Source organism: Barbus barbus, assembly GCF_936440315.1.
Source record: "Barbus barbus genome assembly, chromosome: 24".
NCBI lineage: Eukaryota > Metazoa > Chordata > Actinopteri > Cypriniformes > Cyprinidae > Barbus > Barbus barbus.
Genome location: NC_136752.1, coordinates 27575081 through 27601932, shown reverse-complemented (window position 1 = coordinate 27601932; position 26852 = coordinate 27575081). Strand labels below are relative to the sequence as shown.

General features: G+C 37.9%; 1 protein-coding gene across 1 annotated transcript in view; it reads left to right on the top strand.

Annotated features, from left to right (window-relative positions):
* The window catches only part of LOC306844285 (collagen alpha-1(XII) chain-like), an 85095-nt gene that overhangs the window by 14609 nt on the left and 43634 nt on the right, over nucleotides 1-26852 (top strand). The window contains exons 14-32 of the mRNA XM_079376290.1: nucleotides 1338-1607; nucleotides 3841-4107; nucleotides 6207-6399; nucleotides 6506-6630; nucleotides 9148-9297; nucleotides 9453-9572; nucleotides 10058-10222; nucleotides 10428-10574; nucleotides 11004-11146; nucleotides 12307-12436; nucleotides 13248-13393; nucleotides 15320-15449; nucleotides 17098-17234; nucleotides 21744-21873; nucleotides 23856-23995; nucleotides 24363-24495; nucleotides 24959-24979; nucleotides 25704-25843; nucleotides 26626-26755. Of these exons, the coding sequence (XP_079232416.1) occupies nucleotides 1338-1607; nucleotides 3841-4107; nucleotides 6207-6399; nucleotides 6506-6630; nucleotides 9148-9297; nucleotides 9453-9572; nucleotides 10058-10222; nucleotides 10428-10574; nucleotides 11004-11146; nucleotides 12307-12436; nucleotides 13248-13393; nucleotides 15320-15449; nucleotides 17098-17234; nucleotides 21744-21873; nucleotides 23856-23995; nucleotides 24363-24495; nucleotides 24959-24979; nucleotides 25704-25843; nucleotides 26626-26755 (2817 nt within the window). The remainder of the gene's footprint in view (nucleotides 1-1337; nucleotides 1608-3840; nucleotides 4108-6206; nucleotides 6400-6505; nucleotides 6631-9147; nucleotides 9298-9452; nucleotides 9573-10057; nucleotides 10223-10427; nucleotides 10575-11003; nucleotides 11147-12306; nucleotides 12437-13247; nucleotides 13394-15319; nucleotides 15450-17097; nucleotides 17235-21743; nucleotides 21874-23855; nucleotides 23996-24362; nucleotides 24496-24958; nucleotides 24980-25703; nucleotides 25844-26625; nucleotides 26756-26852) is intronic.

The window sequence follows — 26852 nt, the reverse complement described above, 5'->3', positions numbered from 1 at the left end:
CATATCATTTCCAAACCTGCTTGATTTTCAAGCTGATCAAAGACTGGCAAGCTCCAAAACAAGGTTATTATAGTTAACTAAAACTAATACCATAAAAAATGTTGTTACTTGAAATAAAATAAAAATTTACTGAAATAAAAATAAATGAATTTAACATTTTTTTTGTAGTTTTTAGGGTTTTAATTTGAGTTTTAGTTAACTATAATAACCTTGTTTAGGAGCTTCACTGCCAAAGCCTCATTTTTAATTTTCATTTACTTTAACATGATAAATAACTAAACTAAACTAAATCAGAAATTGAAATAAAAATGAATAAAAACTGTATAGACATTAAAAAATATAATAATTATAATATTTTAAAAACTATAACTATAAAAATGACAGAAACCCAACAAAATTGCTAAAACGTTAATTCAAATTTAAATGGAAAATACAAGAAAAATAGCATCCAAAATATATAAAATAAACTATAAAATAATGTAGTTTTTATATTATTTATAATATAAATAATTTCACTACATTCCAAATTGATTAACCCCCGGTTTCACACACAAGGCTTAAGCCTAGTCCTAGACTAAAATGTAAGTCTAAGCTGTTTCAACTGAAAGAAACTTGCAATGACTGATCTCAAAACATATCAGTGCCTTTGGTTTGTCTCAAGATGCACACCAGTAATGTTTCTTCCTAAGCACATTTATAAAAATAACTTAAATGGCCTAACTGAACTATGGCCTAATCCTGGCGTAGTCTAAGCCCTGCCTGTGAAACCGGGCCTAAAAGTATTAAACAGGCATTTATCCAGAAACAATCTTTAAAGGGTTACCCCACCCCAAAATGAAAATTTTGTCATTAATCACTTACCCCCATGTCACCGTACATTTTGGAGAATATCCACTGAACACAAGCAGCATACGCTCTTCTGTGTCAGCCGCAACACAAGGATGCACTCTTTTAGTTCAAGGATGAGCTATTTTTGCTTACGTTCAGCGGATATTCTCCAAAATGGTGCTGCGGTGACGTGGAGAGACACAAAGGAGACGAATTGTTGAAAAAAAGTTGTTATTTTTATTTTCTTTGTTTACAAAAGTATTCTCATCACTACATAAAATTCAGATTGACACTGTTAATTACTATGCAGTCAATGGGACAGTCACAAGCCTCTCCATATCAGATTATGGCCCAGGGTGATTCTGCTAAAATGCAGCTTTTCTGAGAGTAAGTAAATAAACATTTTATCCACAACAACTTTGTTCCTGAGCTTTCACCACACCACCCAGTTTCTAACATTTTTACCTGCAATTTTTGTATATTAAATCAGTTTTGTGTGTTACCTGCAGAGGTGGGCTCACCGAGAGACTTGATAACCAGTGATGTGACTAGCACCAGCTTCATGGCGTCATGGACGGCCGCTCCAGGAAGAGTGAGGCAGTATCGTGTTCGCTGGAGGTCTCTGTTTTCCGCAGAGTCTGGGGAGGTGATGGTGCCTGGGGATGTGACCAGCTGGTTGTTGGAGAACCTCACCCCTGAAACACGCTACCAGGTGTCTGTGTTAGCGTCATATGACAGAGGCAATGGAGAACCACTTTTGGGAGAGGAGACCACTGATGGTACGTAAACCTGTTTTACTTGTTATTTTGTTATTGTAGTCACCCCATATTCTCTAAATCAGGAGTTTGTGAAGAACTGCATGACGGTGTGAGTTGATGAACGCTAATAATGAAGTAAATTATAGAATAAATAAGTGGGGATGCACAATTAATTAAAATACATTTGAAATTGTGATATGACTTTTATGGCTTTTAAGGCTGCAGTTGAGTCTAACGCGGTGCATGTTTCAGAGTAAAATGTGACACTGTATTAAATTCCCCCCAATTTTTTCCATCATCAGGTTCTCTGCATTTTACCAGATTTGTAACAAGAAACATTTTAATGCATTTAGAAACGGCATACTTCTCTACCATATATTAGGTGAAGAACAGAATGTTCAGTATTTCCATTTTACGGTATTTACAGCTGAAAATTACAGGATAACTTACTACTTCACAGCAAGATTCTTAAGAGTAACCGTGTCCCAAATGACAGACTATATGCCATGCACTTATACACTATGTACTTATGCACTGTAACTCAACCATGTACATTATTTGGGATGCACCTTGTGTGTCTGAAAGGCACTTTACTGTCCCATGAGGCCATGGGAGAGGATTTGTATATATCATAAGATCACATAACAAAGAAGACGTAGGATGTAGTATGTTCAGATTACATTCATACTACACACATTCATACACTAAAGAATGCACTTTTTAAATGGTTGCTAAGTAATTACTCATTTAAAATAAGTACCCACTCAGAGGGCATGTGACTTAAAGGTTTACATGCATGCCAAAACAACAACAACAACAAACAAACATCTGAAAGTGAAACATTGTAGACATAGTACTGTAACTTGTAGTCTAAAATAAAATTGTTATAATTATCAAATAGTGATTTTTAATTAAAAGTGTCAAATATAAATCTCTGGGTTTTTCAATAAAATAATTTTCAATAATAATAAATGGGGGTGGTGATGACGCAGTGGATAAGACACATGCCTTTGGTGTGAGAGACCCGGGTTCGAGTCCACTGTGAGACACCAATGTGTCCCTGAGCAAGACACTTAACCACCTAGTTGCTCCAGAGGCGTGCGACCTCTGACATATATATAGCAATTGTAAGTCGCTTTGGATAAAAAGCGTCAGCTAAATGAATAAATGTAAATGTAAATATTTTATGTCAAAACATTGTTTGGGGATCACTGTTCTAAATTAATGTTCTTCAGTAGTTCAATCTTCAAGAACTGTTTATCACTGTGCAGGGCTTTTAATTTGCTACATGGTTCTTTGAAATGAAAAAGGTTCTTGAAGTTGAGGATCTTTGCATCAACATATTGGTTCAGGAGTACATACTGTAGATGGTTCTCTGAAGAAACATGGAACCCTAAAAAGGTTGTTCTGTGGTATCACGGAAACTTAAAACGGTTCTTAAATGAGCGAGAAACTCTGTTTGAAAGATGTAATAGTGTAAATAGAACCCAATAAAATAATTAGGGATGGTTGGCTCATTGAAGGAAGCTGGGGGTTAGGTTAGGTTAGGTTGGGTTGGATTAGATTAGTGTTATGGTTATCTTTAACTCTAGCAAACATCTTCCAGGAAAGAAAAATGGTTTTTAGGGTAACGTGACAGGACATGCACGCCTGCGCCTCGAGCTTAACCATCTAAAGTGCATCAATCAACAACTGCAATCTGTGGTAATCAATCGAAGCAAAAGAATGGAAAAGGATGAGAAACCTTTGAATCTTAGCTAGTCGAAAAATTATTTAATGTTAGCGTGACTACTTCAAGTTGTGGTTTTTGGCTTGGCACCGAATCTTGGCGAGTACGGTGAGTTTTGAGTTTCTGTGAAGTAGTCACTTTCCTCCGGGTGGAAAAAGTGAGCTGATCGCAGTACGGGTGCAGTGAACATCGTCGCTCCGGGAAAGAGCAGTTTTAAAGGGTTGCATGTGTGCAGGGCAGCCCATAATGTGAGCCGTATGTCGACTGAGATGCTGGCTGAAGCGTGGATGCATTTTCTCTACCCAACTCAAATCGTACAAACTCATGGAAACATGACACCAGTGTGGGGATCGAGAGAGTATTGGAAGAAGGAAAACCTTTGCTTCCTTTTGGCTTGCTTGTGGTTTCGTGTTCACCTCTGACCATCCTTGCTTGTCTGTTTTCATTTCACTTGTTAGTTTTTGATTTATCCAGGCCAGTCTAGTAGAATTTTAGTCAAATGTTCTTATTTTTGTCTGCTTGTAGCATCTGCATCTGCCAAGGCTTTACTGGTGTCTGATGAAACCGAACGCACCATGCGCGTGACATGGAAAGCTGCTCCAGGCCCCGTGGTCAGCTACAGGCTCACGTACGTCCCTGAAGATGGCGGTAAAGAGATGACAATGAAGATCCCTGCCAATGTCACCAGCACCATGCTGAGGAAACTGCAGCCCCTGACCACCTACAACATCAAAGTGCATCCCATTTACAAACGAGGAGAAGGAAAAGCAAGGCAAGGAGTAGGAACCACACGTACGTTGGCCAATAATTCAAAGCCCATGAGTCACAGATATATGCAGACACAGGCACGCATTACCACTTACAATACACTGCAAAAAAAAGACATTCCTCCAAAGTATTTTGGTCTTGTTTTCGAGTATAAATATCTTAAAGTTCTTAAATCAAGATTCATTTATTTGAGAAGCAAAACGACAAGATATCTGAAAAAATATATAAAAATTATGAGTTTTTGCTTAAAACAAGAAAAATATCTGCCAGTGGGGTCAGAACCATGGGTGCAGCAGGCGCAATGATATTATGCAGTGCCTGAAAGTAGTCCTCAGCTAGGTAACTAGTTATGATATAGCTGGGGACTACTTTCAGGCGCTGCTTAATATCATTGCGCCTGCTGTACTCATGGTAAAGCAGCAAAGTTCCTTGATTATTACGCCGGAATGAGAGTATAGTTCCTAGCCATATCAGTCTAGAAAATCGCAACTTTTTATTTTCGATCGGCCGTAGTACACGATGTAACTACAGGAGAGTCTAGCTTTAAATAGGAAAATTATCGAAAATTATCGAAAAATTATCTTTGGTCATTTTTGATGATCCGATTCAATGATCTATGCTAAGCTAAGGTAAAAGTGCTACCGCCAGACCCGGAGATCGGCTGAATGGATTTAAAAACGGTAAAACTCAACTGTTTAACCCTAGGGGAGTTGTAAAATTAGCCAATTTCCAAAAAAGTGGAGTGTTCCTTTAAGCAAAAACTAATTTCCTTTTGATAAGTTTTTCAGTAAAAAAGGACATTCTTCTTTATTTTTGTCTTGTTTTTTGTACAAATATCTAAAAATTTCTGAATTAAGATACATTTAATTGTGAAACAGTCTATGTTTATGCTTAAAACAGCAGTTCTCAATTACAGTCCTTGCCCCCCCCCCCTCCGTTCTGCACATTTTGTATCTCTTAACGCTTCAGACGTTTGTTCTATTCGAATGTAAGTGCCCTGCGAAATGGACATCACAGGATATTCCGCCATGACTCCAGTTCGAAGCGAGCGTATATGTTCCATTTAAAGGTCATTAAAGTGTACGAGATGTGAATTTAAATTGTATTTATTTACAGATTCATTTATGGCACACTCTACTTAGTTTCGTCTATGTGTGAAGACACTGAATCAGGTGTTAACTAAGCGAGACATGCAAAATATGCAGAGCGGGGGGAGTTGTGGAATTAAGAACTGCTGGCTGAACAGTGGGGTCAGACAAATTGATTCAAATGGAAAGCAAGATTGCTTTTTTATTGTTTTAATCAAAAACTCCTTCATTCCTAGTATTTTATACATTTTTTTTTCAATAATTACGTTTTTTCCTCAGTACTTTTTGTCTTGTTTATTAGTACAGATATCTAAGAAGTCCTAAATCAAGAACAAAAACATTTACTTGAGGACCAAAATTACTTAAGAATTAAGTCTTCTTTTCTGAAAAGAATGTATTAAAATTAAATGAGTTTAAGCTTAAAACAAGAAAACATATCTGCCAATAGGGTCAGACAAAATTAGCATAATTCATAGCAAAAATAAGACTATTTTCCTGATTTTTTTTGTCTTGTTTTAACCAAAATCTTGCTTAATTTGATTCATTTCTTTTTTTAGAAAACAAGACTTAATATTTTAAGTCAATTTTCAAACTTTTTTGGAAAACAGGGCAATTTTTTTTTTTTTTTTTTTGTATAGGGTTATGGACTGGAACAGAGCACTAACATTAAAGTGTTCATCTTCAATGCATAGTGCCTCCTAAATAATTTTTGCTACATGAATCAAAGTATTCTTAATTGTGATCAAACTTAAGATTTTCACCTAATGAATGATAAAACAGACAAAAAACACTGGAAGAGGGACCTGAGCCATATCAAGAGACCAGAATATGACATTATTCAGACTTTTGACTTGGTCCAGTAAGCAACTACCCTAGCAACTGCATGACAATGTGTTAAAAAAAAGCATCCTAAACAACTGCAATGTCCTGAAAACCACCCAAAGCGCCTTAGCATCACATATTATTTACTCAGAACATTTCAAATGTAGTTATTACATTAGCAAATGCTGATATCTGCTTTTCTTCATCCTGCAGTGTCACCATTCAAAGCCCCAAGAAACCTACAGACCTCTGAACCCGGCAAAACCAGTTTCCGTGTATCCTGGGATCCCGCTCCCGGTAATGTGCGTGGGTACAAGGTCACTTTCCATCCCAGCAGCAATGAGGTTGATCTGGGAGAATATCTCGTTGGGCCATACGACAACACGGTTGTTCTAGAGGAACTCAGGTAATGTTTAGCATCAACTTAGATGTTTCTCTTAACATAAAGATGATAATCATACTTCTTGTTTTTAGTTGACACATATGGTTTTGGTTTTGTCCTTCATTCACAGAGCTGGAACTAAATACTCCGTGGCTGTTTTTGGCATGTTTGATGGAGGTGAAAGTATGCCTTTGGCCGGGGAGGAGAAGACCACCCTCTCTGATGCACCTGAATCTCCTCCTCTTGATTTCCCTGGTATAATCTCAGCACATCATTAAATAACATCACATTTGTGTGTTCTTAGCATGCACATTCTGTTGAGAAATAAAATAGTTTAAAAGTAATTAAAAGTCAAGCACTGAAGTTAGGACAAAAAAGCCAGTGACACAGAATCAGTTGAAACAAGAGTCAATGAGTCTAGATTTATTAGCGCAGTACAAATATTATAGATATGCTTACAATTTAGTGTGCTTAATTTCACCGCCTCTTTAAAGCTGCAGTCCGTAACTTTTTTTGGTTAAAAATGATCCAAATTCAATATTTGAGCAAGTACATAACCAGCCAGTGTTCAAAACTATTGCCTTACGATTCACAACGGTTATCTTATAATAATGTTTTCTAATTTGAGTGGTACAGGTAGGTTTTCACGTGAAATTCGAGCATGCTGCCACGTCATTACATCACGTCTGTAAACATAAAGAAGTTGTCCCGGCTACTAGGCTATCGTATGTGAGGATCCTCACAGCAGCTATAAAAATGAAATGTCAAAAAATAATTTTGATGGCGGATTGTAATCCAGAAAGGATTATATGAAACACATGTGAATGAAATCAAATTATATTCCAGTTTTAAATGTGCTTCTGATTACAGATAGCCTGGGATTACACAAGATTTGTATTTTAAAGAGAACCAGTTCAAAGGGAGCATAGTTTGCTTTTTGGGTGAAAAGAATTTCTTAATTTCATCTGTACCAGAGTACAACCCACGCAGTGAAGATAATTCAGTAAGTAACTGCAATTCCAGGTTTTCAAACAGAGATGGCGACAAAGAGGCAAAACTTACCGACTGCAGCTTTAATGTACAAATTTTAGTTAGCTTATTTGAATGGACTTCCAAAATTTTACTTAAAATAAACTTGTCTTTTAGAGGAGGTGTTCTGATGAACAGAAGTGAACAAATGGACACTGTTTACATGGCGAGATCAAGCGTATGGTTTGCAGTTGCGAACTCAAAGTCTTTGGCAGCACAGTTCGCCAGCAACAGCGTCTTGAGTTTGATTCTGGCTGCTGTTGGCAGGCAGTTTAAAGACTTGAGCGTAGTCTTAACGTGAAATACTTTCCAGAGGTTAAGTTGTGCAGCAGTGAGGAGTTAAGCAAGGGAGTGTGTTGCAGAAGTTTAGTTGTGAAACGACCAGACCAAAGGTCACATGACGGCACAGTTTTCCACATGTATCAACAGGATCTGACTGTAAACTTGTCTAAACCAGTGACCTGGTCAAGCAGGATGACTCTAGGCTTCTAAAAGTCAAAATAGTTCCTAAATATTTGTTACATTATTACATGATTCATCAGGAAATTAAACATTCTTTAATATACAAAAAATATTTGTCTAATAAGAATATTTAATCAAAATAATGACATTTTTATTAAATCTAATAGCTCATGCAATAATTTAATACACCGTGTCATAATCAGTCCTTTTCATCTCATCTGGCAACATATCTTGTGTGTGAGAGCTTGCCTGTGACATGAGTTCATGGAAAAAAATGCTCTGTTTTTAGTTCAAAGAAGAGAGAAGGCCACTGAATAGCACAAGGATATGAAAGTGTTGTGTTTCTTTGAAAAAACCCTGGCATGCAACGATGGAGAGCAGATTAAACTAAAAGTGGTATAACAGATCATACCAGTTTATGGTGGATTTGAACCTTTTTTCCTTATTTTGTTTAGGTAGTTTCAATCAGTTTAGATTATTCTGCCACTATTAATTTCATCCACCATTTTATTTTATTTTACCATTTCTGTTTACTTTATTATTTATTTATTTTTATTAAAATAGTAAAATACTCTGTAATACAGTAGACCACATAGATCATCTAATGATTGACCAATGACCATCCTGGACCAGCTAAAACCAGCTACAATCAGCTAATACCAGATTTTCCAGCAAGAAGCCGGTTCCACCTCACTCTTTATTAGATATATTTATTTTCTATGCATGCTTGTAAATAAATCAATTTCACAAGATATTTTTCACTTGCAGACCAATTGTGAAGGTGTCCAGAGAGATCACCAGTGTTCTAGCCTCAGTTTTGGGGCTCCTCTCTCATATTCAATAGGTATCTGGAGCTCCACACGTTCTACGGAGGTGGAATGTGCAAAAAAGAGAAGCAGCTCATTTTTCATGCATCACAAAGGGCTACTTCTTTTCTCTGTAGAAGAGAACCAATGACAATTCCAGGAAAATGGCCTCCAGGGCTGGATGCCAAAAGGGATTTGGATGCAATGCAAGACTGAAGATTCAAAGAAGAAAACTCAAATTTGAATGGAAAGAGATTGTAGCGTCAAGAAATGAAAAAGAAATAAAAGTCTTCTCTAAAAGTGTGATGCTTTTAAGTTATTGCTGTGTAAATGTGCTTTTTTATTTGCTGTGAGCATGTGTACATGTCTCTTCCCTGTTTCTCATCGCTCTCCTGTTGAACTCTGCCTGCCACCAGGAATTATACAATCACATCTAAGCTCCTCTTGGCTTTTCTCGCTGGTGTTTTACTTGCAGAAAAACTATGTAAAACCACAGCCAAGGCTGATATCGTCCTGCTGGTTGATGGATCCTGGAGTATCGGCCGCTTGAATTTCAAAACCATCCGGACTTTTATCGGTCGCATGGTGGGCGTCTTTGACATTGGCCCCGACAAGGTTCAAATCGGCAAGTCTCTTGTGCTTCTGTTTACTTCATGTTTTTAGATGTACTAAGGAATATTCATGTATGGACTCCAGATGTGACCTTTATGCTATGGCCATATTGAGTTATTAGCAGTCATCGTCTCACTTGCTTCATAATGGCGTGTGCTTCTCTCCCAGGTTTGGCTCAGTACAGTGGGGATCCCAAAACCGAGTGGCATTTGAACGCCCACGCCACCCAGAAATCCCTGCAGGAGGCTGTGACCAACTTACCCTACAAAGGCGGAAACACAATGACGGGTACCGACCCATTACACATGTGCTTTATTAATTACAGGCATGAAGATGCACTTGTATTAGGCCATCTGAATTCCTGAAAACAACATTTAATGGCAATTTGTGTACCATTTTTATAATTTTTCAAAAATGAAAGAATAAAAGACAGAAAGCTCATGCCTAAACATAGAGTTCAACAGTTGGGTTACAAAAGTAAAAACCCCCTAGGGGAATTGTTTTTTTTTAACAATAAGTTATAAACCTTTAAAGATAGACTTACTGTGTGCCATGATGTTGCAAATTGAAGCTATTATTTCCATTATTTCCACTTATTTGTTAAATAATTGTGTAGAATTCCTGGTGAAAAGGTACATTATAAGCAAATCAGGCCAAATCACACTTGATTAAATCCATAGATTATAGGAAACATATGAAGGTCAATCCACATTAGAAATAATGAAAAATTGTGACCATCAGATGAAACCAACCTGCTGCTTTTGTTTCCACAGGTATGGCCTTGAACTACATCCTCCAGAACAACTTCAAAACAAATGTGGGTATGAGACCCGATTCTCGTAAAATCGGCGTCCTTGTTACCGACGGCAAATCTCAGGACGAGATTATAGTGAATTCTCAGAGACTGCGTGACTCGGACATTGAGCTCTATGCCATCGGTAAGTTCTTTTCTTCTTGACTTTGTTGGCATTCTGTCAACTCAGTCTCAGTGGAAAATGAAAGTCTGCATGCTAGCAAGAGATACTCAACCCAGAGCTCTCCTGTGTCCAAATATCTCACAACTTTTCTTTTGGCTACAGCTTAATCTATGACCCAGCTGAAGTAATTGAGATCTCTCAATAATTATCTACTCTTGGCTCCTAGGCGTGAAAAATGCTGATGAAAATGAGTTGCGATCCATTGCCACCGACCCTGATGAAATCCACATGTATAATGTCAACGACTTCTCCTTCTTGTTGGACATCGTGGATGACCTCACTGTCAACCTCTGTAATAGTGTTAAAGGCCCAGGTACAGTTGACCATTTGTATGTTTTGAATGCAAAACAGTCTATGAATCTAAACAAAGCTGTCCTGGATCTGTTCTACAGACTAGAATAAAAAACCAAGAACTCCCAAAGCTCCCAAAGTTTGGCTCAACTGAACTGCTTGAACTCTTGCCATCCATTTTTGATTTGCACTCTTGTTTTCCCAGACGGTTCCTTGTTTTTTTTTTACTAATAATCTCACTGAAAAGACTGTGAGGAAAAACTGTAGGTTGCACTCCGATCCTCCTTGGGGGATAGCAGTGATTTACAGAACCATGAAACTTGTGATATATAACCCATTTAACCTTTTGCAAGAAGCTAATAGGCCTGAGGAAGATTTACAGTCTAACTTAAAACTGGTTTGAGAGCCGTTGGACACCATTGCTCATATTTTCCCATCGCTTATGAACCAGGCGGCGGCCCAGGGACGCCCACTGACCTGGTGACTTCAGAGGTCACACACTACTCCTTCCGTGCTACCTGGATGCCACCGGACGAGCCAGTGGAGAAGTTTCGTATCGAGTACGTCCCTGCCGCAGGAGGAAAGACTGAAGTGGTGAGTGTTAAAAACATATATATTTAAATGTAAATGCATGCATACTTCACAGGCTTTTGGAATGTATGGCACTTTCATTTGCTAGCATCTTGTGCAAAAATTCATCCTGTAGCTCTGTTCAAAAACCTGATGAAGTTACCTTCTGGTGCCTGCTGGCTGTGTAGTGAGCTGCCTTATAAAGCAGCCTCCAAATCATCACAGACCATCAAAAATCGCTTATTTGGTCATTCTAAATAAGCAGCATCTATTTAGCTGTGTCTTCAGCTGCTTCTTGAAAGTTGTGATGGTTTCAGCAGTTTGGGTGGAGGTTGGCAGCTCATTCCAACAGAGAGGAGCAGAGAGGGTGAAGGTTTTGGAAAAAAACAACTTTGTGACTGTTATGAAGAAACAACAAGGCGCTGCATTCAGATGGAAAGACTCACAATTGATTCTGGTAGAGTTTGACATTAGCATGTTGCTAAGTTAATGACATAATACTACAATAATATATATAGCAGTTATTTTTTTATCTCCAGTTTTCAGTATTGAATGAAATATTTAAGTATAATCTGCATTTCACTTAATTTGTCAAGCATGTATTTTTATGCTAGGCTTCATTCAATGCTTCTGAGATTTCTCTTTCACAATGCTGCCTTCAGAATTGGCCAAAACAAGTTGTCCTACTTTCCTGCATTGGGAGTACATCTATGATGCCTTAAAATGCTGTCTAGGTAGACAGCTCACTAACTTTTGGAACAGAATTTATATGTGTATATCATTTATGCCCATTGCATGGTTGCCATAAAAGTCAAGTTTGATGAAGAGTAACATTTGACATTTCATTTCCATATCTCCACATACCTCTTGTGTTATCTTTGTAACTTCTATAGAACAGGACAGCTTTCATATAACGTTTATTCAAAGCTATGCAGCTTGTCATATTTTATTTTAATGTATACATTCTGTCTATATGGCTCAAACGTATCACGTATCATTATGGGCTGAACTAGATCCCATAAATCTCATAACACGCCCTGCGTGTTCCTGCGCTGAATTCCAACCTCTAAGAATCTGCAACTTCAGAGAGATGATTTCAGATGGCCACATGCCTCCCTGTTTCACCTCTCCGTCTTGTGTAATACCCCTCTCAGCAGACAATCACCTCTCATGATGTTTTACAGATGTTCGCTGATGGCGAAGAAAACACAGTTGTCCTAATCGACTTGACGCCCATGACCGAGTATATTGTCAGGGTGTATGGTGTGATCGGTGAGGAGAGCAGCGAGCCTTTGAAAGGAACTGAAACCACATGTAAGTTAACCTTTCCTGCTGTTTATCGCACTTGTTCTCCTACTGTTCAGTCTCATTGTCTGATGAAACTCACTACATTAACATATCTTTACCACTACCACTGTTTCCTTGCACACTGGGCTATATTCAAAACCTTACTAGCTACATTCTAACTGAAAACTGAATTTGAAACTGCACACAATTTCCACCAACTTTTGTCACAATACCTTATCCACAAACGATAGATGCTATGAATTTGGTATATCCTATACATGTTAGGAGCTTGCTGATGATGTCTGAAAATGTGTTTAGGTAGACTACTTTTTTATTTTTTGGAGTAGAGCCAATATAAAACTTCAAAGAAATACTGCAGCTCCTATAACTTACAATTTTAATTCTGGCTTCCACATCGCAAATACAATGCAGCTGTAAAATCTGTGAAGTGGTCCCTCATTAACAGCTTAGTTTTGGACTTATGGACGGACAAATTAAACTTGAATCATTTTTACAGATTTAAAGTAAACAGAATGTCTTAATTGGCTATTCTCACTTTATAGTTTGCTTAAGCCTTTTTTACGTTTCTCACTATAATGTTTATGATCAACATTACAAGGCCTTATCCCATCATAAAGAGGGCAATATCGTTTTGTCATGCGCCACTTGGATGCAATAATCTCCCGTGGTCATTGTGGCTTTAGCTTTATGGTCATTTAATGCTCATGTTTGACCAAAGTGTGAACGTTGATGAGAAATCACAGCTTTTTACTATTCTTATTCTTTCTTATAAAGCTGTATTTTAGATAAAAGTTTTCCCTCTTTCGGGTTTCCACAGTGCCCCTACTTGCTGTCACCAGCATGACTGTGTACGACGAGGCCATAACGACCATGCGGGTCAGATGGGAGCTAGTGAGCGGAGCCAGTGGGTACTTGTTGAACTACAACAGCATCAATGCCAGCATACCCTCTGGAAAGATGGAGGTGAGTGCCTGTCGCACTGACGCCGTCCAGAACACCCTCCAGACGATCTCTCAAAATTTCCACCTCTGCTTTATTAAACCTCAAGGCAAAGTAAACCTACCTCTGCCAGCAGCTCCCTTAGCATAGCCAGATGGTCTAGGCAGGGAGCAACTGTTTTACAATACTGCACATGCCTATAGGAAAGAAAATCACAAATGAGCAATATGAAATATTCCTCAACCATTTCAAATCTATAATCTGACAAAAAGTTATTTTAGTATTTTTTTATTTTATAGTAAATTATATATTATAGTACTATATTCATATTTTGAATGATCAGCTTTTATTTTTATATTTACAGTTTTCATGTTAGGGCTGCAACAACTAATCGATAAAATCAATTATTATCGATAATGAAAATCATCAGCAACGATTTTCATTATCGATTAGTCGGGTCTGCTCACACAGTGCACGTCCAACTTCAGGCGGTCACGTCAAATTTCAGCGCATTTCTATGGACAAAATGCATCTAAAAATATTGTAGGAAACAGAATGAGATATATCAATATGCATAAGCTCTTTAGTAACAGTAGGCTATTTCTAATGCTATAATATCATTATTGCTGTTATCTAAGAAAGAAAAGCAGAAAAAAAAGTCAAGCACTTTATAGTGTTTTTTTTTTCTCAGATACCCAATTACAGTCAAAAAGTACATGAACAATACTAGCTAGAATGCAAGCTGTTATAGGAGGAGACATAGGAGTTTTTGTTATTTATTAGTTTTTGTTATTATGTGAATAAATGCTATTTAGTCGTTTGTTTTTTTTTTTCCCAGTAAATAACATTTTTATATTTAAACAATTGTTTTGACAGATTCCTAAAATATTTGTATTTTCTCATTATTATGACAGGTGGTCTAATAAATTGTAAAACACTTTATGTTTTCATGGCATTCAGTTGGCACGTTTGTTTGCATTGGGCCGAATGTGGAAGTGTTTTTGTGCTTTTTTTATCCGATTAATCGAAAAAATAATCGACCAACTAATCGATTATCAAAATAATTGTTAGTTGCAGCCCTATTTCATATACATTTATGTTTAAGTTTTAGTGAATTTAAGTGCTATTGTCATTTTTATTAGTTTTTCAAAAATATTTTTTTTATTTTAGTATGCCAGGGAAACATTTCAAATTTTAATTTAAGATGTTGAATTTTCACCTAATATTTATATTTTATTTAACATCAGCAAAATATTTATATTTTATATAACATTTTATATTTTATATATTTTGAATTAGAATTTTTATTTAATTAAAGTGTAAATTAAAATAAATTAAAATTTAGTTGACAAACAGGATATTCACTAAGCATTTCTTATTCGGTAATAAAATAAGCAAGATCTTAAACTGTGCTCAGAGTTGCAAAGATACTTAAGTCTGCAGTCAAAAATGATAGATTCCAATTTGATCTTGAGCATTTCTCATATTCCTCAGAAAACAAACCATTTGATCTTCTATCCACATTTCATAGCTCTATACCCTTCTTGTACTGTATGTCAGCTATTAAGGGCTTAACCGAAAACTCCATTTGGTCTCCTGAGCAATGAAAGAGTGACCTCTGAGCAATAAAAATCTCCTTTAGGGGATCTACAAAATGCAGACTCGCCCAAAACACAAGCTTTTGGCAAAAACGAGTTAATGCTGCCTGTGCTGGATCCGTTTCCTCCCTGAAGTCATGTACATAATAGTACCCAAATATCAACAAATGCTCTGCATTTTTTTGGAAAAGTCACAACCATCATCCCAGAAGATCAGGCTGATCTGCTTTAGTCTGGAGGAGACATACCTTAACAACCGGGAGTGTGTTTATGCCAGGTGTTCCTCATAACAAGTCTTGTCTCGCTGGGCCATTGCTAATGTCCATCCTCTTAACATCCCTCCCTCCTGCAGATACGAGTTGGAGCAGATGTGAATGATGTCCAGCTATTGCAGCTGCTTCCAAACACAGCGTATTCGATCTCCCTGTTCGCCCTACACGGGGAAGCAGCCAGCGAACCACTCATCGACAGAGGAGTCACTCGTACGCTAGTCTTCTTCTTATTTTCAGATGGTTTCAATCTGTTATTGTCAATATCAGTGTTGGGCAAGCTACTTGGAAAATGTAGTGAGCTAAGCTAACAGTTACTCTTCATTAAATGAAGCTTCACTACACTAAAGCTACAGCCCTGGGAAATGTAGCAAGCTAAGCTACAGTAACATGACAAAAGTAGTTTATTGCATCTAAGCTATTTAAAAAAAAAATAAAATTATATTGAGCCAGCATCATACTAAGTCAATGCTCTCTCAGTGATCAACTGTCAGTCAAGCAGAAAGACAGGCATAATAGTTCAGGTTAATTGTTTATTAAACAGCTTTTCCAAACCAATTTGTCAACAAAAATCAGTATCATGTACAGGGCCGAATTTACCTCATGTTGTGACATGGGCAAAATAAATTTTTGCTGTCGGCCGGAAACCTCCTATTGGTATTTGGTGCTTTATTGTAGGCTATACAGATCCATTTATACAAAGGGTAACACTTAACAATAAGGTCCATTAATTAACATTCGTTAACTAGTGTAGTTAACATGAACTAAGAATGAACAATACCTCTGCAGCATTTTTTAATCTTAATGTTAATTTCAACATTTATTAATGCATTATTAAAATCAAAAGTTGTGTTTGATAACATTTCTTAATGCACTGTGAACTAACGTGAAGTACAAATGAATGACTGTATTTTCATTAGCTAACATTAACAAAGATGAATAAATACTGTAATAAATGTATTGTCCATTGTTCACTCATGTTAGTTAATACATTAATGAAATCTTATTGAATAGTGTTACCATATAAATCTATAGGCCTACAGATAGGCTACGTTTATTTGCATCGTTGCATGTGTCATTATATTATTAACATTTCACCAAAATCAAGTTCAAATACTAAGTTTTTGACCAGTGAATGTTTTTCCCCCGTCATTACTGCCACATCAGAGGCAGTACGTGCATCGCATTTACGTTTTCATGAACTTTCAGGTTATACAGTTTTCTGTCGCTATGTGGGCGCTCAGTTTTTTTCTGTTATTTGGCCAAAATATAATATTATAAAAGATTCAGCGCTTCGCACAAGCTATTTGGCTGTGACTCAACAACAAATGCTTAAAAACAAAAAAACATTAGCCTTTATAAATCTAGTGTTTCTCGAGTAAAGAAAACGCTGTACTTATTCAATCAACAGTTCTTTTTTTTTACCTTCAGACTGCAGACAAACTGAAATGCTCTAAACTGCGCACCGCACTTCATTCACGAGAGAGGCGGGAGGAATAATGAGGTTTGACTGACAGTTTGAGGAGCCAATGGCGTTACGAGCTTTAGTGGCGCTGGCGTCACTTACTGATCCAGGATCAGCAATCCTTATATTTCTGATTTGAGCTTGAGTTTCAGAAATGATTTGGAAAATGTAACATTGGCTTTTGTTGACGCTACCGCGCTACTTGATCAAAAATAGAGCTTTGCTACTGAAAAGCTATTTGATTCAGAAAACAGCGACGCTACCACCACGCTACTGAGAAATGTATTTAAACTATTAGCGTCACTACTTGTAGCGACGCTACTGCCCAACACTGGTCAATACGTAGTATAAGATTTTTTAGAAATATCAATTGAAACACATCTATTTCTCTCCTAGTGCCTCTGCCTCCCACGGGTAAGCTGAGAATCTCAGAAGTGACTCACAGCTCCATGCGTCTCACCTGGGATGCAGCTTCTGGGAACGTCAGGAAGTACATCATCACCTACACGCGAGACGATGGAGATCTGAAAGAGGTGATCAAAATGTGTAATTCACACAGCAGGGATCATCAAAATCGAAGACTCAATTCTCAAAACTCACCAAATTCTAAATCACTAAAATGTCCCATAAACTGATTCTAATTAAGAAAAAAAAAGTTTTGAACATACATACAACATTACCAATCAAGTTTTTGAAAGAGGTCAATACTTTATTCACCAGCGATGCGTTAAATTGATCAAAAGTGAAAGTAAAGACATTTATGATGTTTCAAAATCTATTTGAAAGAAATGCTATTATTTTCTGTTCTGTTCTTCTTAATTCATTGAAGAATCCTGAAAAAAAGTATAATGGTTTCCACAAAAATATTAAGCAGCACAACTATTTTCAACATTGATACTAATAATAAATATTTCTTGAGCAGCAAATCAGCATATTAGAATGATTTCTGAAGGATTATGTGAAAATTCAGCTTTGATCACAGCAATAAATTACATTTTGAAATATATTCACATAGAAAACAATTCAATTCAATTCAAGTTTATTTGTATAGCGCTTTTTACGATACAAATCGTTGCAAAGCAGCTCTACAGGAATTTAAGTTTCCTCAATATATTTATATATTGCAGAACCTTAATATATTTAACTTATGGCAAAATTTGGTAATTCTGTATGTTGTCTGAGCGTTGGCATCCTCTGAGGTCCTCTGAGGGGTTGGCATCATCTTTTCTCAGGTGTTCGGTCATCTCAGATCATTTAAGGGTTGGATCCAGACTGAAGCTTCTGTAATTCCTAGTTACCAACATCCTGTGACAGAAACAGAGAAACAAATAGAGACATAATTAGCGTAGCTGCTGTTCCATCTAAGCAAAAATTATTTGTTCAACCCAAGCTAAAGAATAATAATAATGTACATTTGATCAGATATAATTGCAGTACAAGATTATAAGATGCATTATGTGAATGCAAAATAAATTTCACAATATTACTGTTTTACTGTATTTTTGATAAAAGAAATACAGCTTTGGTGAGCATAATAGATTTTTTTCCAAAACATTGCAAATTCTCACCAAAACTTACCATTTAAATGTATCAGAGATTTTTACTTGCAGTTAAAGCTGTTAGTTTAAAGTTGAGAAATAGCCTGAGCTATTCAGAGCATGTGAGAAAAACATTGGCTATTTGGTCAGAGGTTATTGTAGAGAAGGTTTTGCTTACAAAGGGTTCATTAGCTAGCACTAAGACCCCATATTAACCTCACTGTGAAGTACTCATGAACCGAGCCTAGTTAGATGGCAGGGATTTGGCTTCCCCATGCCCTGCTGTCTCTCTGCAGTTATGCCTTTATGGATATTTTCAAGAGTACTGCTGTTTTTTCCAAGAGGAGTCTTATATCTTTGAAGATCTACTGAGATGAACCAGTGGAACTATTTGAGGAGGTCCGAAAGGTCACGTCCAAGCAAACTTGTTGATAGGATGCAGACTGTTGTTTATCTCTTCTTGGACAAACTCTGGAACGAGGTTAAAATGACCTGATTCACTAAGCCGAACTCTGAATCCATCTTTGGATCCATATAAGGCAAAACATGGCTATTGCTGTTTATTATACTTGGGGATTTAAGTATGACGTGCATGATTCATCAAATCGTGCGTTTGTTTAGGAAAGCTGTGATGTTACTTCACCAAGTGATCAGCCTTTGATCATGGTTTTTGCCTGGTGTTCAATAAAAAATAACAAGCGAAAAAAGGAGTGATATCTCAAGGCACTTAGGTTAAGAAAAGCCCTTAGGTCCCGTTTACACTAGTGCGTTTTAGTTTTAAAGAGGTCACATTATATTGCTAAAAAGAACATTATTTTGTGTATTTGCAATGTGTAATGCAATGTGTTTACGTGGTTTGTGTTTCAAAACACACATTATTTTCCACATACTGTACATTATTGTTGCTCCTCTATGCTCCTTCTTTCTGAAACACGTAAATTTTTACAAAGCTCATCATTCTGAGAAGCGAGGCGTGCTCTGATTGCCCAGCTATCCGGGCCAATCAGACGCTATCTGATTGGCCAGCTATCCGGGCGTTGTGTTTGGCCAAATACCTCAAGCGTGAGACAGAAATGTTACGCCCCTCACCGTATTGTGATGGCCTTTCCCGGTGAGGCGAGACTAAAAAAAAACCCATTACAAACGAGGCATTTGTTGCATCCAGTGGGGACATAATTACTGATTATAATGACTTAGGCCGTGTTCACACTTGGCGTCTTTTTCGAAGCTGCCGGCGTCTGTTTTACATTATAATCCTATGGAGTAAACCGTGTTTTCAAAAAAGTCCTGAGCGCTTTTTAAAACGCCACCGCCGGCGTCTTTTTCTGCAGCTCAGAGCGTTTTTTCGAGTTGAAAAAATTGCAACTTTTCTGAAAAAAACGCCCCACGTCAAGCGCCATTTTGACAGCTGACCAATGACAAGCGAGTAGCGAGATCTGTCGTTTCCATAACAACAAGAAGAAAAATGGAGAAGGTGCCGGTAGATAGACTGCTCGTACTAGTTTCGGAGCACAAGGAGCTGTATGATATGAGCACAAAACTCTATCATAATATTGGTTCCTTCCCCGTATAATGTCGTGCACCCACAAACGTCGTTGTGAATCGACATTTTCTTTCCCGTTAACTTCAAAAGCCAACTTTTTACTCTTTCTTGACATTTCTGCAGTACACAGCGCTAGGCTACTGTTACAGCTGTTGCTATGACAACAAAAGACGCTCTCAGCTGCTATTTGTAACAGACGCTGCCAGCTTTGTTTTTCATAAAAAAAACGCTCGTCAACTTTTTCTAGTCAAAAAAGACGCCAAGTGTGAACACGGCCTTATACTGTCTTTTTACGCATCGTGTTGCATCGCGCCACATAAACATTACCATGTCTGCATTTGTGATCGGAGAAACGACGAACAACAAGCACTACTCTACATTGCTCAAAACTCGCGTTTGAATCGTCAGTAGTAGAAATGTACTTACAGGCTGTGAGTCAGAAGCGTCAGACTGTCCTTGCAAAGTTGGAATTGCCCCACTTTATAGAAACAGCCTCTGAGCAAGCCTGCAAGCAAGGCTACTCTCCTGCCAGGTTCAGGAAATAGTCCTCCGTAAAATACGCTGCACACACTCGAATATTTGGGTTGAACTGTTCTGGAACAGTGTTGTAAATACAACTTAACCACTGATTTCTAATTGTGTCCTCTTTTGGAAGCCCAAACAAAGTACTTTCACTTTCACAATGAAACACAGCGTCTCCACAACATTGCGCCGGCGGCAGCAACAGCACTACAGCGAGAATAAAAATCGTGCCCCCTTTCTTTGCGTAAACATTTGGGCGGTGTTATGAAAATCTCCCCACACAGTGACGTAAACATGTGGGGGTATGCACGAACAGCTTGTAACACTCCAAAGATAAAGGAAAACTTGAAATCGCATCATATGACCCCTTTAAAACGCATAACTTTTGTTACGGTTACGCCTGTCATTTACACTATTCCTGCGTTTTCGACCCTCGAAAACTGAGACTTTTGAAAATGCTGCAGACCCCATTTTAGTTTGAAAACTCTGGGGTTGCGTTTCAGTGTAAACAGACCAAAATGGAGACTTTTGAAAACATGGTGTGGCTGCCCACATTCTCACTGCGTATCCTTGACAACCGTGTAAACAATAACATCATGTTCATTGTTGTAGATATTTATAGGTAGATTCCTCATTCGACCACTCCAAGCACGCAGACGCGTCTGCCATCTAATAGTGAATCTACATATGTATATCTATGGTTGTACCTGCATGAATGGTAAATGATATGCGTTTTCAGTTGTGTAGTGTAGATGGAGATTGTTTCAGAAATGCAGTGAAAACGCCAGTGTGGACGAGGATCGTTTTCATTTTTAAAACACCATTTTAAAAGGAAAACGCACTAGTGTAAACAGGGCCTAAGTTAAAAGGTCAAGCAAACTCTTGCTTGACCTTTTAAGGTCATCTTTAAGTATATCCCCTAAGTGCTTAAGTGTGTCCTTAAGTTCTGTTACTGTATGCATTGTTTGCATCGTTAGTAACCATTATACCCTAAAAACAATAAATGATTAAACAGGTCCCTTAAATCACAACTTACAGCATGGGTGAAGTCAGTGAGAGTATTAACAAAGATTCAGGACAAATATAATTTTAAGAATAGTCAGATCACTTAAGGGTTTTCATGCAGTCAGGCACAGAATATCAGAGACTTGAGCCAATAAGCTACCACTAAGAACAACACAGCAATACGCTGAGAAAAATCTGAAAACCTTAGCAACCACATAACAACACCCTGACAACAACTCAGAATAATGTAATTGAGTTTTGCAGAGGCAAGCATTGTCCTCAGAAGATCTAGTTTGGTGGTGTCCTTGTAAAAGTTCTGTTAAAAAAATAACGTGTAACGAATGGAGGCAAGGCGAGTCGGCCTGTCAAAAGCATCTGTTATTCCTTTTCCCTTGATATGTGTTAATGTTAATGTTGGCGTTTGTGTTTGACAGGTTGAGGTCAACGGTGACATCACCACTCTAGTTCTCACCAGCCTCCGCTCTCAGACGGAGTATGATGTTGCCGTCACTCCCGTCTACGACGAGGGTCCAGCAAATCCCATGCTTGGCACTGCAATAACTGGTGAGTCTATAATCCTCACTGAATCTCCAAGATGACACCAATTGACCGATGATGTTGGTTTGGCAGCAGCAATTACTTCACGGCTGCCGAGTTTTGTTTGCTACGTTGGTGTTGAACTATGTGACTTGCTGGCTACAAGACCTGCAATTTCAGCAGGTCTTTCAAACTCCCTGACTGGATAATGAGTGCCATGTGTGACGCCACCCTTACCCAAGCCACGTGTATGTGTTCATGGCTTTACTTTATCAGTCCCAAGGGTAAAATCCTTCATCAGTCCCAGCTGATCTGCAAGTCCGTTGACAAACAAACCACTTCCTTTTACATAGGAACACGTCCACTTGCTCCAACTTGTCAGTTCATATACAGGTCCTTTTCAAAAAATTAGCATATTGTGATAAAGTTCATTATTTTCTGTAATGTACTGATAAACATTAGACTTTCATATATTTTAGATGCATTACAACACAACTGAAGTAGTTCAAGCCTTTTATTGTTTTAATATTGATGATTTTGGCATACAGCTCATGAAAACCCAAAATTCCTATCTCAAAAAATTAGCATATCATGAAAAGGTTCTCTAAACGAGCTATTAACCTAATCATCTGAATCAACTAATTAACTCTAAACACCTGCAAAAGATTCCTGAGGCTTTTAAAAACTCCCAGCCTGGTTCATTACTCAAAACCGCAATCATGGGTAAGACTGCCGACCTGACTGCTGTCCAGAAGGCCATCATTGACACCCTCAAGCAAGAGGGTAAGACACAGAAAGAAATTTCTGAACGAATAGGCTGTTCCCAGAGTGCTGTATCAAGGCACCTCAGTGGGAAGTCTGTGGGAAGGAAAAAGTGTGGCAGAAAACGCAGCACAACGAGAAGAGGTGACCGGACCCTGAGGAAGATTGTGGAGAAGGACCGATTCCAGACCTTGGGGGACCTGCGGAAGCAGTGGACTGAGTCTGGAGTAGAAACATCCAGAGCCACCGTGTACAGGCGTGTGCAGGAAATGGGCTACAGGTGCCGCATTCCCCAGGTCAAGCCACTTTTGAACAGAGAAGCAGCACTGGACTGTTGCTCAGTGGTCCAAAGTACTTTTTCCGGATGGAAGCAAATTTTGCATGTCATTCGGAAATCAAGGTGCCAGAGTCTGGAGGAAGACTGGGGAGAGGGAAATGCCAAAATGCCTGAAGTCCAGTGTCAAGTATCCACAGTCAGTGATGCTGGTGTTGGTCCACTGTGTTTTATCAAGGGCAGGGTCAATGCAGCTAGCTATCAGGAGATTTTGGACCACTTCATGCTTCCATCTGCTGAAAAGCTTTATGGAGATGAAGATTTCATTTTTCAGCACGACCTGGCACCTGCTCACAGTGCCAAAACCACTGGTAAATGGTTTACTGACCATGGTATTGCTGTGCTCAATTGGCCTGCCAACTCTCCTGACCTGAACCCCATAGAGAATCTGTGGGATATTGTGAAGAGAAAGTTGAGAGACGCAAGACCCAACACTCTGGATGAGCTTAAGGCCGCTATCGAAGCATCCTGGGCCTCCATAACACCTCAGCAGTGCCACAGGCTGATTGCCTCCATGCCACGCCGCATTAAAGCAGTCATTTCTGCAAAAGGATTCCCGACCAAGTATTGAGTGCATAACTGAACATAATTATTTGAAGGTTGACTTTTTTTGTATTAAAAACACTTTTCTTTTATTGGTCGGATGAAATATGCTAATTTTTTGAGATAGGAATTTTGGGTTTTCATGAGCTGTATGCCAAAATCATCAATATTAAAACAATAAAAGGCTTGAACTAGTTCAGTTGTGTTGTAATGAATCTAAAATATATGAAAGTCTAATGTTTATCAGTACATTACAGAAAATAATGAACTTTATCACAATATGCTAATTTTTTGAAAAGGACCTGTAGTTCACAGTTGCCCTGTTCAGACCAGTTTCTATATTTCACATACTTTCTCTGTTAACATTCAGATGTGGTTCCTGCTCCCAAGAACTTGAGGTTTTCTGAGGTGGGCCAGACTTCATTCAAGGCCACATGGGAGCATGGAGCACCAGACGTTGAACTGTACCGCGTCGGTTGGACCAAGCAGGGCGAGAGCAGCTTCAAATACGTACGTTCTTTCATTCATTCACATTCATTCATTTGAGAGACACTTTAATCCAAATCAACCAAAGATTTTGGAATTGTAACCTCCATTCGCTCTCACTCTTAAAAATAAAGCTTCCAAAAGGGGGTTTTGCTTTAATTCCAAAGAACCTTTTTAGTGAACAGTTCTTAAAAAGAACCATTTTGTTCCACTAAATATAACCTTTCGATCAATGGAAAGGTTCTTCATGGAACCATTGATGCCAATCGAGAACCTTTCTTTTTAAGAGTGTGCAGTTGATTTTAAAACAACATCAAATTACATTTTCATTACAAATTTGATGAACACTCTAAAATGACATGTGAGACTCACCGGAATTGATCTTTTGTAGGAAATCCTGAGTCGTGAAGAGATAAGCCATGTTTTGCCAGATTTAGACCCAGACACAATGTATGACGTCACTGTCACGGCCATCTACCCTGATGAGTCGGAGAGTGAGGATCTCATGGGGAGCCAACGCACATGTGAGACTAAAACACAACCACACATGTAGAACAATAACTATTGAGTACTGGGACAGAATCAGTTTACAAAACTGAATAAATAGCGTTTTATGTATAAAGCAATTCAAAATGGCTTGTTTTGTCTCAACAAATCTGCCTTTTTCTTGACAATCACTGAATATGTTAACACTTTTATATGCAAAAAAGGTCATATACTGATCAAAAGGTTAGGGTCAGTGAGGTCTTGTAATAAATTTTATTCAGCAAGAATATATTCAATTGACATTCATAGATTAAAGATGCCAAACAATTTCCTACTGATTAGTATGATGGAGACATATTATTGCTGTGACGCAGAAAATAATATAGTGTAATAGTGTAAATAAGTGTACACATACAGCATTTATGTTTTTGTTTTTCTTTAGTTAAAATGTTATAGCTGTTGACGATACAATAAAATAACGTGTTGTTTATCTTTTTATAGCGTCAAAGGTCATTACACCCGGTATGTTGTATCCAATGAGAGAAAATGTAATTGTTAATGTAAATGCTAATGAGGATGGCGAAAGAAGCAAGATGACGAACTGCATGTGCATTTTTGTGTTTCACCAGAAACTCATCCACCATCATTTGTCCATCATCATTCATCATTGCCATTTCATCGCTATCATTTTGTCATCATTGTCATCTGTCGTCAGTCATAAATGCGCATGCATAACATGCCCGACTGCTTTGTTTTTGTTGCAAAAACCCATGCACCTCCATGCTCCTTTCAGGATTGACCCATGATGCTCATGTAACCAGCATAATGACTAGGGATGGGAATCAATAACCAATTAAAAAAAAACATCTAGAATTGAAGAATTTTCATGATCTTTGGTTCCATTCATGAATGAATCGGTTCTTTTAATGAATTGGTCAAAAAGACTCACAAATCGACCTAAAATTCATAGTTTGAATCAATTTAAAGATTCGTTGTTGAGTTAATTACTGACTGATTTGATGTTGAGATAATTACTAACTGATTTGTTGTCCGATTACTGGCTGCATTTTGTTAAATGTACAATTTGTAAATTCTTCAAAAACCCTAAAAGAACTGTTAAGGAACTGGATTCATCAAGTGGAATCAGAACCAGAATCTATAAATTCCTCTTGATTCCCATCCCTAATAGTTTTAGCTACAGTTCCAAAGCCAGGTTTTGCTGATCAGCCATTCTGTATGCTCCCAGTGCCCACTGGACCACCGCAAAACCTCCAGGTTTTCAACGCCACGACTACAACTCTAACCGTGAAATGGGACCATGCGCCAGGCCCTGTCCAGAACTACAAAATCACCTACCAAACCCTTGCGGGTGGAAAACTGCTGTCTGTAAGTTCAGCTGTCTCCATTCCCCCTCCAATGAGATGTTTTGAAGCAGGACATGGGTAATTTTTCAATTATGATGATGAGTGACAGAATATGTTTTTAGAAAGTTCAAGGCCCGTGTGTTAATCATTACAGCAAGCAAATGAGAACGTTGTGACAGGAAGCCATTACCAACAGACTCATCTGATGCAAACCATCTCAACATGTCTGTTATGTAGGCCTCAAGAACACAAAACCATTACTGTTATATATTTCATGGCTATGCACTTCAGATGTTTGTTTTGGAATTGTTTAACAATATTAGAAATTAACAATGGCACTTTATAGGTAGATTTATTTATTAATGCAGGACGATACTGATTGGTCACACAAAAACTGGTGCCAAAGTTATTAAAATCACCTTGTCCATGCAAAAATTTTCATTTTAATTTATGTAGTGTGCGTTTAGTGCAGTTTTATCTAAAGAGACATACAAAAGAGGAACAAAAAGGAGCGAACAATATTTGTAAAATGTTCATAAAAGAGTTTTTTTTCTTATAGCTGTTTAAATGTGTGTAATGTAGTTAACTAGCTACTTAGGCTGTATTTTAGGGTTTTATTTCTCATTAAATAACCTTTTTTACTAGGCAATTCTTGAAAAAAAATAGGTTGCGAGTGCCATTTCTTGTTGTTTTTTGCTGTTGCACCATATTCAACACACTTATTTTGGAAAGGGTGCTGTTCTTGTTTCATGGAAACCAATGAACACCAAAACAAATCCAACTATTGAAATTTTTTCCAATCAGGTTCAAGTTGGTGGAAAGAAGAACAGTGTCATTCTTCAGAAGCTGACCCCTAACACCCCTTATTCCATAACCGTGGCTGCCGTCTATCGCACCGGAGAAAGTAAAGATATTTCCGGCCAAGGAAAAACAAGTAAGTGGCTCCAAGACAGTCCTTTCAATGTGCTGAAGTATTTTACGACTCCATTTGGCAAGCTAAAACAATGATAAACTCATTTAGGGAGGATGCA